The following is an 11,779-nucleotide window of genomic DNA, read 5'->3' on the forward strand; positions in this document are numbered from 1 at the left end:
ATCCTTGACTAATGATTTAGTTAACAGAGAATAAATAGTAGTGAAAATGGACCGTTATCCCTAATTAATGATTTGACAGAGAATAGTAGTGAACATTTTTAGCAAGTTCTTTGGACTTTGTTGAAGTGACAAAGATGTATTTTATTCTAATCAAGTACTCCCTCCGTCCCTATTTACTTGTCCATATTTCCTTTTTTAGTTGTCCATTTTGACAAATCAAGAAAGGACAACAAATTTTTTCCAATTATACCCTTATTTACACTTCTTGAAAATTGTAAAAGTGTATGTTGTTTTCCTCCAATTTATTTCACTTGAATTCAAATAAGTGGTTGTAAATTTGAAGTGAAAAGTTGTCATAAGGATAAAATTGTAACTTTACTGTGCTAATCATTGTTGCCTTAATCTGTGTGCCATTTCTAAAGTGGACAACTAAAAAGGGACGGAGGGAGTAATAGTGATAGGGAATCCAAGAAAATGGAAATAGTAACTAGTAATTTTTGTCTTCTCTCACTGTTTAAGTTGCTATAAAAATAGAAAATATTTGGATGTGGTTTGAAGTATTGCTGCTTTACGTGTTTGATTCTGTCTACCCATTCTTGCTGCATGTAATAAGAAAAACAGTAGGAAGCCACGTCTTTTTGGTTCTTCAACACAACGTTTTTCAACTACATCATCATTATGAATGTTAAAGTTGGACAACTATTATAAGTTGAAGATCATCAAGTGTTGCAATAGAAGAAAACAAGGAGCTGAAATTGACTAAGAAGTAAGAAGCGACAGGTTCATCGTGTTAAGATATAAAAATGATATCATGGATAATAATGACATTGTGGTGGTGGCTTCTACAACTACAAGTCAATCTCACGGGACTTGGTGGTGTAATAACAATATGGAAATTTACTCTATTTAGCCCCCATTAGTCCCCTATGCTATCACATAAAGGTGACCAAGTCCATGTCAATTGTCAGGCCAACATCAAAGTTGATCTCACATCACCTGGGTAGAAAATGCACTCCAACTTTGTCCGACTTCATTACATCAATTTGTAGCTTGAGCTAAAGTAAGTGGTGAGCATAGATAGAGGTGCACAAGGGAAAACAAACTATATACTTAATGACAATCATATCAATTAGAAGAATCAATGAATTTACAAATGTTACAGATTATAGTGGTACAAGGGAACTACAATTAACATTCAGTTGCTATGTCACTGCTAAATGTTTACAATCACCTCCCACTGGCTGTTAATGTAGCAACTCCATAGTGGCTTAAAATGGGACCCACTGATGCAAAGAATCAGTTTCCTTCCACTCATCACCTTTTATATATATCAAAATAAGGTTTGTTCTGTTTATTTTCTCTTTTAAGCTGAACCTTCAATTTTTTCCCGTCTAGTTGGAAACCATTCATCATTTTGATTGCAGATTGTGCAGCGTCTGGAGAGTCGTAACTTACAAATCCTGCAGAAACAAGTTCAATCATAACATCAAGACTGAAATACTCTTTATGGTTGATACATCAGAAAGTCTAAGGTTCATACCAAAACATTTACTAACACCACTAGCTTTGTCCACAAAAACTTTGGCACTCAAGACCGTCCCAAATTCTCGAAATGTGTTTGCAAGCTCCTGATCACCAAATTCTTGAGGAATGTGGTAAATAAATAAATTAGCACCACCTGGACCTGTAACGACATGATTTCTCTTTCATAAGTAAGCAAAAGTTAATTACAAGCAATTCAAGTTAACATGCACAACTTGTCTATGTCAACAAGTTGGAAGACTGTCAATGCTGGGAAAATAGCTAATTAAATAATGCAAAGACGAAAAAAATAATAGCTGAAGCTCTCTACACTCTTTGATAATTGCTGAAACTAATGACATAATTGACAATAATTTACTTGCAATTCCAGTGGGTTCATCAAAAACTAAGCCAAACTATATATCACCAGACACCAGTGAGTCTGAATAAGTACTTTCTACATCTCTCACAAAGGCCTTGAGAAGAACTCAGTTATATTGCAAATCTGATTTCTTCTTCTGTTTCTTCTATTAGCTGTTACCTTTTAAAAACGGATAGGTGTAAAATTACCATCTCAGATATCTGGTAATCATTAACAATATGGAACAGAAGCTCAGGAAAACAATAAACCAAGAAATAAAACATAGCCTCATTCAGATAGATGCACCGATCTACTTCAAGTTAACAAGTATTACTAAGTCTCAAAATAAAATTTTGACAACCTTCAACTTGACTCCCTGTATTTGAACCGGCACTTGAAGATTCTGCAGAATGCCTGTTTGCGGTATAAGGAGGTAGATAGCCAGTAATGCCTCCAGGATAGTGTGTGGGATATTGAAGCCCTTGTGCAGCCCTGTAAGCAGATGCCAGATAGCTTCCAGGTGACATGGCATAATTTCTTTGGGTAGTTCCAGGTGTTAGACCAGGTGCAACTCCACGTGGAGTACCTCCTTGGTTTATAGATGGAACCATATTCTGCACTGACGGTTGACGGTACTGCATGAGCCCATATGTCCCAGGAGTCTGCAAAATAGCATGTTAACTTGAACTGCCCCTTAAATTGATCACTGGAGCAAGAATGATAGAAATGTAATGAAAAAGAAATGAACCACAAAAGGAACATGCAAACTCAATATCACTGCCAGAGCAAGGAAACCAAGAATTTTACTTGACACCCAAATTTACTGCTGAATACAATTCAACCCACCTGATAAGCATAGCCATTATATGGCGTCATATAACCCATGGATAGAGATCCATATATAGATGGATGCTGTCCAGAGTTGGAAGCATTAGATGCCTGAGATAAAGCTTTCTGAGCCCTCCTAGCTTGCCTTTCCCTTTCCGTATCAGCCCACTTGACTACCAAAGGGACAGTTGCACCCTGAACGGACAGTATAATAAGAAAATTCTATCTAAACAACCAGCAAATGTAAGTCTTGGATGAGTAAAACTTGACATGAGAATGTAAAATTGATAAAAGGATTTAATCAATGTGCTTAAACCTTCATTGTGAATTTTCTTTTGCAAATAAACGTGTGCAGTTGTAGGTCCCTTATCCCATATAAACTAAAATTTCAAATTTTGGATTACTAGGAAATGAGATGCCTAGTGATTCAGATCATCACTACTCTTACAAATTTTAAGCAAAGTAATAAAGCCAGAATCAAATTTCTGGAAAATGACTTGGTACATAGAAAGAAAATAGGAAAGCAATAACCAGCACTTACTCAGGTATCCTAACGATAAAAACTTCACACAGGGTTAGACTTGGACACTACAATAAAATAATTCTATGTTTTAAAATTTTCTCCTAATTTCCCCATTTTGAATTTTAATTTCTGAACTTGTTAGGTAGGTATAAGTGAACATCCACCTCCTGATCAATAGGCTTAGGACTAATAAGTTCCTCTAGAACACATGACCTTTGAAGGGATCAAATACATATGTCATAGCACAAATTTTGATTTTGCTTCTTAGAAATTACTATTTCAACCTGAAGAATAAAAATTTCCAGTAAACTAACATCCATCTATTCAGTCTGGTCTTTAAGGAAGATGATAAAAATGTCTAAAATGCCTGAATGCAGTGCCATGTTGACATATCCTAGAAAAGAAATCAGCAGCTATTGTCTTTGGAATCCTCTGAACACAAAGTGTTAGCATTTAGGCTATTCTGTTGGCCCTGCTACAAAGAGGCAACTTATAAGAAGCCACCTCCACTAATTGACCCCAATTTAAAGCCAAAACTGGCACTTCCAGGAATGAGGAGAATATAGTTACTCCTACAAGGAGTAATGATTACATAACTAATGCAACGGACCGAAGGTAACTCAATATTTAAAATATTTGAACTTACCAAAAAAATCTGAATATTTGACCATTACTGCAGCTCAAGAGAATGGATAATAACCGGATCAATCACTTAACGAAAGTTACACACAATGCAAATCTCAAATACCCACAAATTTCAAAGGTTTCACAGGAGTGACCTAACAGGCTAACATGCAGATAGAAACAAACCTCCATGATATGCTTTCCATTAAGGGCCTCTACTGCTGCAACTGCTTGCTCTTTTTTCTCATACTTCAGAAAAGCATATCCTAACAGAAAGAAAGACAAATTTTTGTGATGAATTGATTTTGTTCGCACGAAAAGTTTAAGTGAAAGATTATTAGACAATGTTTGCTGTACCTCTACTAGTTTGCTGAGAACCTCTGAGAATTTGCAAATCTGTAATGGTCCCATATTCAGAGAATAATGAGGAGACTTTGGGGTCAGAGACATTCTTTGGCAACATACCCACAAAAAGCTTGTGCTCTGAATTTCAGATTAAGAGAAATGACAAAAAGAAAGAGAAGGATAGAAAAAGTTACCAACTATGCACAGCATCACATAAACAAAACTATGATATACAGCAAGGACAACTTTTTCTTTTTGGGTAAGTATTGTAACAACAGATTACAAGGTCAAAAAGCTAAGAGGGTAAAGCAAGGAGAAGTAAACAATGGGAAACTAGAATCATGTGAATCAAATAACCATGTAAAAACAAATACTCCCTCCGTCCACTTTTATTTGTCATGTTGCGCTTTTCGAAAGTCAATTTGACTAATTTTCATTTGATTACATTAATTTGATATTTTAAACAAAAAATTTAGATATTCAAAAACTATATGAAAAGTACTATAAATTGCAATTTTTTGCATATCAATATGATTAAAAAATACATAGTAAAATATTAGTCAAAGTTTTTATAGTTTGACTCTAAAAAAGGAAACTATGACAATTAAAAGTGGACATAGGTAGTATCATAAGACAAGAATTTAAATTATAGTACACCTAGCCTTTCCAACTCGCCATCAGCATACTTCACTTGCAACGGACTAGAAGCCTGAATTGGACACAGAGAAGAGGACACCTTTATTATCATAAGACATGCATATCATGCCAATATAAAAGAGCAGCAAATCACAAATAAACTTAATAAGCTTAATATTCAGAATAGATATGCTCTTACATCCACCCTCTTCTCCTTTTTTTTTCTTTTTTTTTTTGTGATAAGAGTTGCCATAGATTCCCAAATATTTTTTGGCAAATATTATTTGGGTGAAATTTCACCATGTGTTTGGTCATTGATATTTGGAAAACATATTTCACTTTTTTAAAAATTATCAAAACTAACCCTAAGTTTGTATTACATAGCAAGATAGAAACGTCAATGTAACAAGATTCATGACTTCCACAACAAGTCAATTGGATCTTCGTTGTAGCAAATAACTAGTGTCCATGACACTGGAGCAATGTGGTAGTTCGGGGTGAGTGCAACAAGCATCATGCCATACATCGTGAAGTAGATGAAACACATGACTTTATTACCCTGAGCCGATTGTTAGTCATAATAATCAACAACCATATCATCACTTTCAAATTCACTGAATATTTCATCACTGCTCTGGTGTTCACGTAAAAAATTATGTAATACAGCCCAAACAACTACTATGTTTGTAAAAATATAAAAGTTTGGTGTAGAATTTGAACTTTTAAAAGCTCCCAAATAATGAGATTTGACCCAAATACTAGTTTTTTCTATTATTTGGGAATTTGGGTTATTTGTCAAAAATATGTGCCAAATAATAGCAAATTATATGGACAAACACTATTTGCCAATTTTTTCCCCAAATTTTACTTGGGAAATCTATGGCCAAACGGGTCCTTAGAGAGCGAAATGATACTTAGATGCATTAATATACCAATGTACCAATAATCAAATACCCTACCACTTCAATACACTATGTGAAACTCTGGATGTGCGACCTGGAAGTAAATGTGTAAAACTAAAGCATAAATACAGCTCAATAGACCAGTCTGGAACCATCTGTATAAATTCATCAACTATGATTAAATTTTGGGCGAAACCATAATAGCAACACCTTTAGATTAGCTGCTTTCACCACTAGTATGTGTTAAGGGTCATTAGATGCTCTGACAAAGATCAACTGCCAATTGCCTCAGCCAACCATGAGATTTTTAAGAAACCAAATTACTCTAGAGAAGATGTTAATCATACTTTTTTTGAAAAATAGGTAAGTGAAATGGACCTTCAACAATAACATACCCAGTGTAATCCCACACATGGGGTCTTGGGAGGGTAAGATGTTCATAGACCTTGCCCCAACCAATTGTTGGGTAGAGAGGTTGTTTAAAAAATAATCTTTTTGCTTGATGACACAAGAAACTAGCACGGAGTGTTGAAAACTGAAAAGCATGAAACCTGATATTGATCAGTCCTAGTTCACAATGTTGCGTGACTCAGATTAATTTTCTTTTTCCCCGAGCATCCCCTTCTCTCCTCCTCCCACCAACACCAAAAAGAATGGGAAGCTATTATCCACAGTATAGTGCATCCTTCCTTCTTTTCCAACTTTCTCACAAGCTTCTATTTTCTCCTAAACAGCTGCTTCATTTTCCTTAACAGTCTTGTAGCTGCAATATACTGTCAGTAAGTGTGCAGCGTACCCCAGACAAGGCTCTGCTATTAATGTACATATCCTGTAACAGCCTAGGGGAACTAGATACTATTACTTTTGCTGCTACTTCTCTCCCAGTCACCCTTAGGCTCTCCTAGCTAAGCTTTCTCTTCATTGCACACTCTTATTATGCACATTCCACTAGTAGTCTATAGAAACACGTACTAAGTTGTCTAGTCAGTTAAGACTTCAAGGGAACAATGATGTTCTTTTCTGTTTACTACAATTCATAAACATTAGAGGACGGGACGTGCAGCTTGAATCCAGAATTGAAGTCTTGGTAAAGACAACTCACCAGGTGGAACAGCCTTTATCTCCCTAGTTCAGGAGGTTACAGACATTCTCCATTATTACATCAAGACAGTAGTGTTGGTTAGAAAAACATCCAATCACGGTACATTATTTTGGCTTCTTACTATGCTGAAAACAGATAGTGCTATTCTATATTCCTGGTGTTGAAACATGAGACAATGCCAAAACATTTCTCTTGAGGATAGTTAATTAACTAGCTGAAATCGACATAGAACTTTACTATGACTCTATTGAACAAGAAAGACTAAATTCAGAAACTTGAACAAATGGCAGATTCCACATATCTTGTTTAGTTAATGAAATAAAGTATATCTAATGCATGTCCCTGGATTGATTGACAACAATATAGAAAAAGACTGACTGACCCCAGGAAGCGTCTGTTTATTGTGACAAGCAGTTATAGCCTTGTCCGCTTCTTCTCTGGACGGGCAAATCAGAAAAGAGCACCCTGGAAACATGCAAAGGGTTTGTTTAGAAATTCCTTGAATCGCACATTGTAATCAAAGGCGAAAACTGAAGAGTGAACCTCGAGAAGCTCGAGTAGTCTTGTCTTTGATGATGTTGACTTGATCAATAACTGCGAACTCTTTGAACATATCCAGAAGCTGTTGTTCCGTCATTAGTTTCGGCACTTGACCTACGAACAGCTTCACGCTCTCCTCGCTGTACTCACGCGTCCTCTCCTCCTCCGCCATTAATGCCACCAATCTCTCTCTGAGACTGAAACTGAAGTGTGTGTTGTTCAATCGTCAAGTCCTGTTTTTAGGAAATTAGAAAGTTTTTAGATGGCAAAAAAGGAATTTCATTCGTAGTTGGAGATTACATAAATGACCTTGGTTTGGCAAGAAAGTTGGCTTCTGTGACAGTTGAGGAGTCGTGGACGACTTGGAACAACTTGCTTCCCTAATTATCTTTTGTTATACACTACAAAAGTAGATAGTTAGTAACCAGATTTTATCTAAATTTGTATAATAATTCACCATGTTTATAATAAATCTATTCATTTCGAAAGTTTGGTTTTATCAATAAATTCAATATGAAGTTGTGTCAAGGTTAATACATATACAAATTAATAGATGTCTAAAAAAGATATCCTATACTAGTTTTTTCTCACTTTTCCACAGGTTTACGAAGAGAAAATGGCATTCTCTGTACTCCAACACCACTTCTCTCTCCCACACAACATTCACCTTTATCAATTTCATAATTACGTCCACCTAAAAATCATCAGGAACCAGAATAAAAAAGAGGGGCGTTCCGAGAATCGAACTCGGGACCTCTCGCACCCAAAGCGAGAATCATACCACTAGACCAAACGCCCTCATTGCTCTCACTCTTTCTAAATTTGATTTAAGAATTCATAGATAAAGAATAACTATGCCATTGTTGTATCCACGTGTCAGTCCAGCTGAACCTGGATTTACACTGTTTACCTAATTTGTTTTGAGGGTGTATTACAATGTGCCCTAATTTTATTGTCATGGTATATATATATATATATATATATTATTGGGTAGGGAACTTAATTAGCGCATGTGTTAACAAATCCACTAAATAATTAGTATAAATTTAAAATTCCCACTACATTATATCTAGATGACGGAATTTGAATTTAATCCTTTAAGGTTAAAATCTTGAATTTGCTTGGTTGGTCGAATGAAGAAGAATATTACTTGTAGGTAGGATCAAATATATATGTAGTTGGTTGAAAGGGTATTTTCCCTTATTCTGAGAAGACAAAATAATTATGAAGAAGTGATATCAAAGTTAGATTCTGATTGAGTGGTCGAACTCGATCATTATCAGTTAGCTAGCTTTCTTTCTATCTTAGGTTCATATCGAAATATATATATATTGGAAATTATAATCATCAAGATGCGTCAACGAATTGTTGAACTTTTATTAAAATGAAAAAAACGTGTATAATGAGAACATGAGTTGGCACATGGCTTTCAGAATTAAGAAACAACTTGTAGTTGTAGTTGTTCGACAATTTATACAGAAGGTTGAACTACATTTCGACATTATATATATTCCTTTAACTGCAACAACACCCATGAAAGTAATTATAATAATAAAGGCATGCATGAATTCTCTCTATTGAGTGTAGATCGATGTTGTTGTTACTAAATTAATTCAGTCTTACTACTATTATACTTGTCAGTTCTCTCTCAATAAAGAAGATGCTGAGGATAAGATCCCTCCTCGCGTAAACCTTTTTTTTCTTTTATCAACAACTGCTTCATTATATTCAACTATAAAATAATTTTGACTAGCTGCAATGCATGGTTTATGTATTTATGATTTTCTTCTACTACGTATACTCTATATGATCAAGTTTTATGGCACAGTCCATACTAGTTTTTGTTTTCATTTCCCATCAATTAGTAATCCTCCACATCATTGCTTCTTCAAACCTCCAGCTGTAACAAGTTTTCTTAGAAAGGTACTGTGTATTCATTTACTTAAATAATATTATAGTAGAGAGGATCGGAGTCCAATCCAACATTCTTTATAGGTAAAATTATGTTTGTGTAATATAAAAATCCAGGAAACTACAAGCTAGGGAAGGCAGCTCGGCCAAGAAACGGCATGTCTGAGTATAGTGGACACTGACCATCGATCAATGTCCGAGGCGTAATGGCAGGGATCAAACACACTGCTCGGGTGATGGCGTTACTGGGAGGACTAGCATGCACAACCTACTTATTAAACTACCAAATCATGCGTTCATAGGAATGATCAAGTCCATGACAGAGAATGGAATAAGAATAATTTCTCCATTTGCTATTCCAACACCCTTTTCCTTGGATGACATGAAAGACTACTTCCCTGGAGTGGAACCTTGCTAAAATGCGAGTGAGCATATTGTGAACCGCCAATGCTGCTCTTTTCTTGCCTAGTACGTACGTACGTACTGAAGATGCCAATAGTATATATATATATATTAGTGGCCAAAATCTGCTGGTAATTTCAGTTTAAACTTTTCCCATCAAGTACAAGAACGTTCCACAGAAATTTAAGAATGAATTTCATTCTCGTTCTTTCAAATGCATCAGAGTGCACAAAAAGGGATTGATTCATGATAGTATATATTAACTATCAAGGGGAAAGGGAACTGTATATATGAATCATGTTCCAATAAGAGGCCAATTGTCCAATTTTGCTCTAATCAAATTTGTATGTCTTATTTTTATGATCTAAAAATGGACAGCTAACACTGGTGCCAGATAACAAGTATATATCTCGAAAGAATGCTCAACTGTTCCAGGCTAGGCAAATTTTTGTTACTGCTTATAAACCACCTTTCTGGGATAAAGACATGTTTCCTGACATAATTACCTTCCTATTATTACAATCATAGGAAGAAAAAGTAAACTACTTTTACGGTATTTGATATATCCTTCGTCCCATGTAAATCAATTTGGCATTTGGAAGCATCAATATGAATTTCAGAAACCTCTTCTATTGAGTTGGCAAATATGATCCTGGTTTTAGCTAGCACTGCCTGATTTCAGAAACTATATCTTTCTTCTAAAAGAATCAAAATTGCTCATACACAATCCTCCGCATAAAATCTACTGGTGCTGCAGAAAAACACAAGTAGAAAGAGTTAACACTATTGCTTTCTAAGAGCACGATACTTTAAGACATGAGTAGGTTTTGCTCCTGCTTTATAGTTCCTCATTTCCAGGAGTTATGTTTTTTTCCGTCCTATTCTCCTATTCTTTGGTGATAAAAAGCTATCAGATTACATGAAGTCTTCCGCAGGGAATTAAAGCATACTAATTGGGAGTAAGAAGCCCTTATGGAAGAGATTAAGAATCACCAAAGTTAAGCATAGCTAAATTTTGCCCCACTGCTTACTGCATAATAGAACTTTAGTTATGTTCACTGCTGCCCCCAGCCCAGGATAAATGGGGCAAAGGAGACAGAAGGTTCTACGACAACAACAACATACCCAGTGCATGCACAAAGTGGGGTCTGGGGAGGGTAGAGGGTACGCAAACCTTACTCAGCTCAAGGGGAAAAATTAACAGTCCAAAGCAGTACAAAAAAATAAACAACAGACAGAAGGTTCTTAGAATTTTTATGTAAAAAATTATAGGGAGGAGAGAAAAGCTACCTAATCCATTGGTGAACAATTTAAACTGCCCAAGTGCCTGCCTGACAAACATCTCAACCCCACTCACCACTGTAGCTCCAACCTCTGTAGCCTCCTGCAATAACCGTGTATTTCTAGGTGTGTAAACTGCATCAAATACTAGTTCGTATGATCTCAAGGCCTCCTGAAACAATAGCAAAATTGCGGAAAAGTTCAGAATGTTTGCATTTTCTCATGCAAACAGAGAACAGGTTGCTTTTGTCAAAGACTATGCAAGAAAGACAACCTTGGAGATAGGAGTTTGATCAGACTTTGGCTGCATGCCCACAGCAGAAGCATTTGCAAGAATCATTCCCTTCTCAGGGCAGAAATCGTTCAGATGTTCATATGGCAAAGCTTCACAGGATACTGCTGCAGCCAGAGCTTTTGCTCTCTCTTTTCAAAGACAAAATTGCAATAAATGGAAGGAGACATATAATGAATAAAGAGCAAAAGATCACATATCCATAATCCTTAGGGAGATAGGAGGTATTACCATATTTGCGGTTGAATATTACAACCCTTGCCCCTCTGCTTTTGGCACCAAAAGCAATAGCTCGCCCTGCACCACCTGCCCCAACTAATACGAACAATTTTCCAGCAATTGGAGAAACATTTGATGCACAGCCATTGGTCTTTTGTCTCTCTGTTTACACACAAAATTTAACTCCTCGTGTAATTTGGATTGAAAAGTTCTTGAAATGTTTTACGAAGAAGGTTTCAACCTTTTCTTATGGGAGGGTACATGCCAAGGAGATGGGGGGGGGGGGGCTCAA

General features: G+C 36.0%; 2 protein-coding genes and 1 non-coding gene across 3 annotated transcripts in view; all 3 read right to left on the reverse strand.

The window, feature by feature from the left end:
- Positions 1–1,105: 1,105 nt before the first annotated feature.
- LOC102604979 (RNA-binding protein BRN1-like) lies at positions 1,106–7,711 on the reverse strand. Its single transcript, XM_006352736.2, has 9 exons — positions 7,386–7,711; positions 7,225–7,307; positions 4,860–4,911; positions 4,215–4,340; positions 4,044–4,123; positions 2,729–2,905; positions 2,244–2,544; positions 1,541–1,684; positions 1,106–1,460 (listed from the first exon to the last, which is right to left on the reverse strand). Exons 1-9 carry the CDS (start codon positions 7,552–7,554, stop codon positions 1,315–1,317), a joined length of 1,278 nt encoding a protein of 425 aa, XP_006352798.1. The 5' UTR covers positions 7,555–7,711; the 3' UTR covers positions 1,106–1,314.
- A 397-nt stretch (positions 7,712–8,108) lies between these two features.
- On the reverse strand, positions 8,109–8,180 carry TRNAP-UGG (transfer RNA proline (anticodon UGG)). The gene has a single exon. It is a non-coding gene; the product is annotated as a tRNA-Pro (tRNA).
- A 1,900-nt stretch (positions 8,181–10,080) lies between these two features.
- LOC102605317 (bifunctional 3-dehydroquinate dehydratase/shikimate dehydrogenase, chloroplastic-like) overlaps positions 10,081–11,779 on the reverse strand; it is a 4,912-nt gene continuing 3,213 nt past the window's right edge. Inside the window, exons 6-9 of the mRNA XM_006352737.2 lie at positions 11,500–11,649; positions 11,251–11,399; positions 10,986–11,148; positions 10,081–10,446 (exon numbers count right to left, since the gene is read on the reverse strand). Coding sequence (XP_006352799.1) covers positions 10,403–10,446; positions 10,986–11,148; positions 11,251–11,399; positions 11,500–11,649 — 506 coding nt within the window. The 3' untranslated portion in view covers positions 10,081–10,402. The remainder of the gene's footprint in view (positions 10,447–10,985; positions 11,149–11,250; positions 11,400–11,499; positions 11,650–11,779) is intronic.

The sequence above is a fragment of the Solanum tuberosum genome, unplaced genomic scaffold, assembly GCF_000226075.1.
Source record: "Solanum tuberosum cultivar DM 1-3 516 R44 unplaced genomic scaffold, SolTub_3.0 scf00150, whole genome shotgun sequence".
NCBI classification, from domain to species: domain Eukaryota; kingdom Viridiplantae; phylum Streptophyta; class Magnoliopsida; order Solanales; family Solanaceae; genus Solanum; species Solanum tuberosum.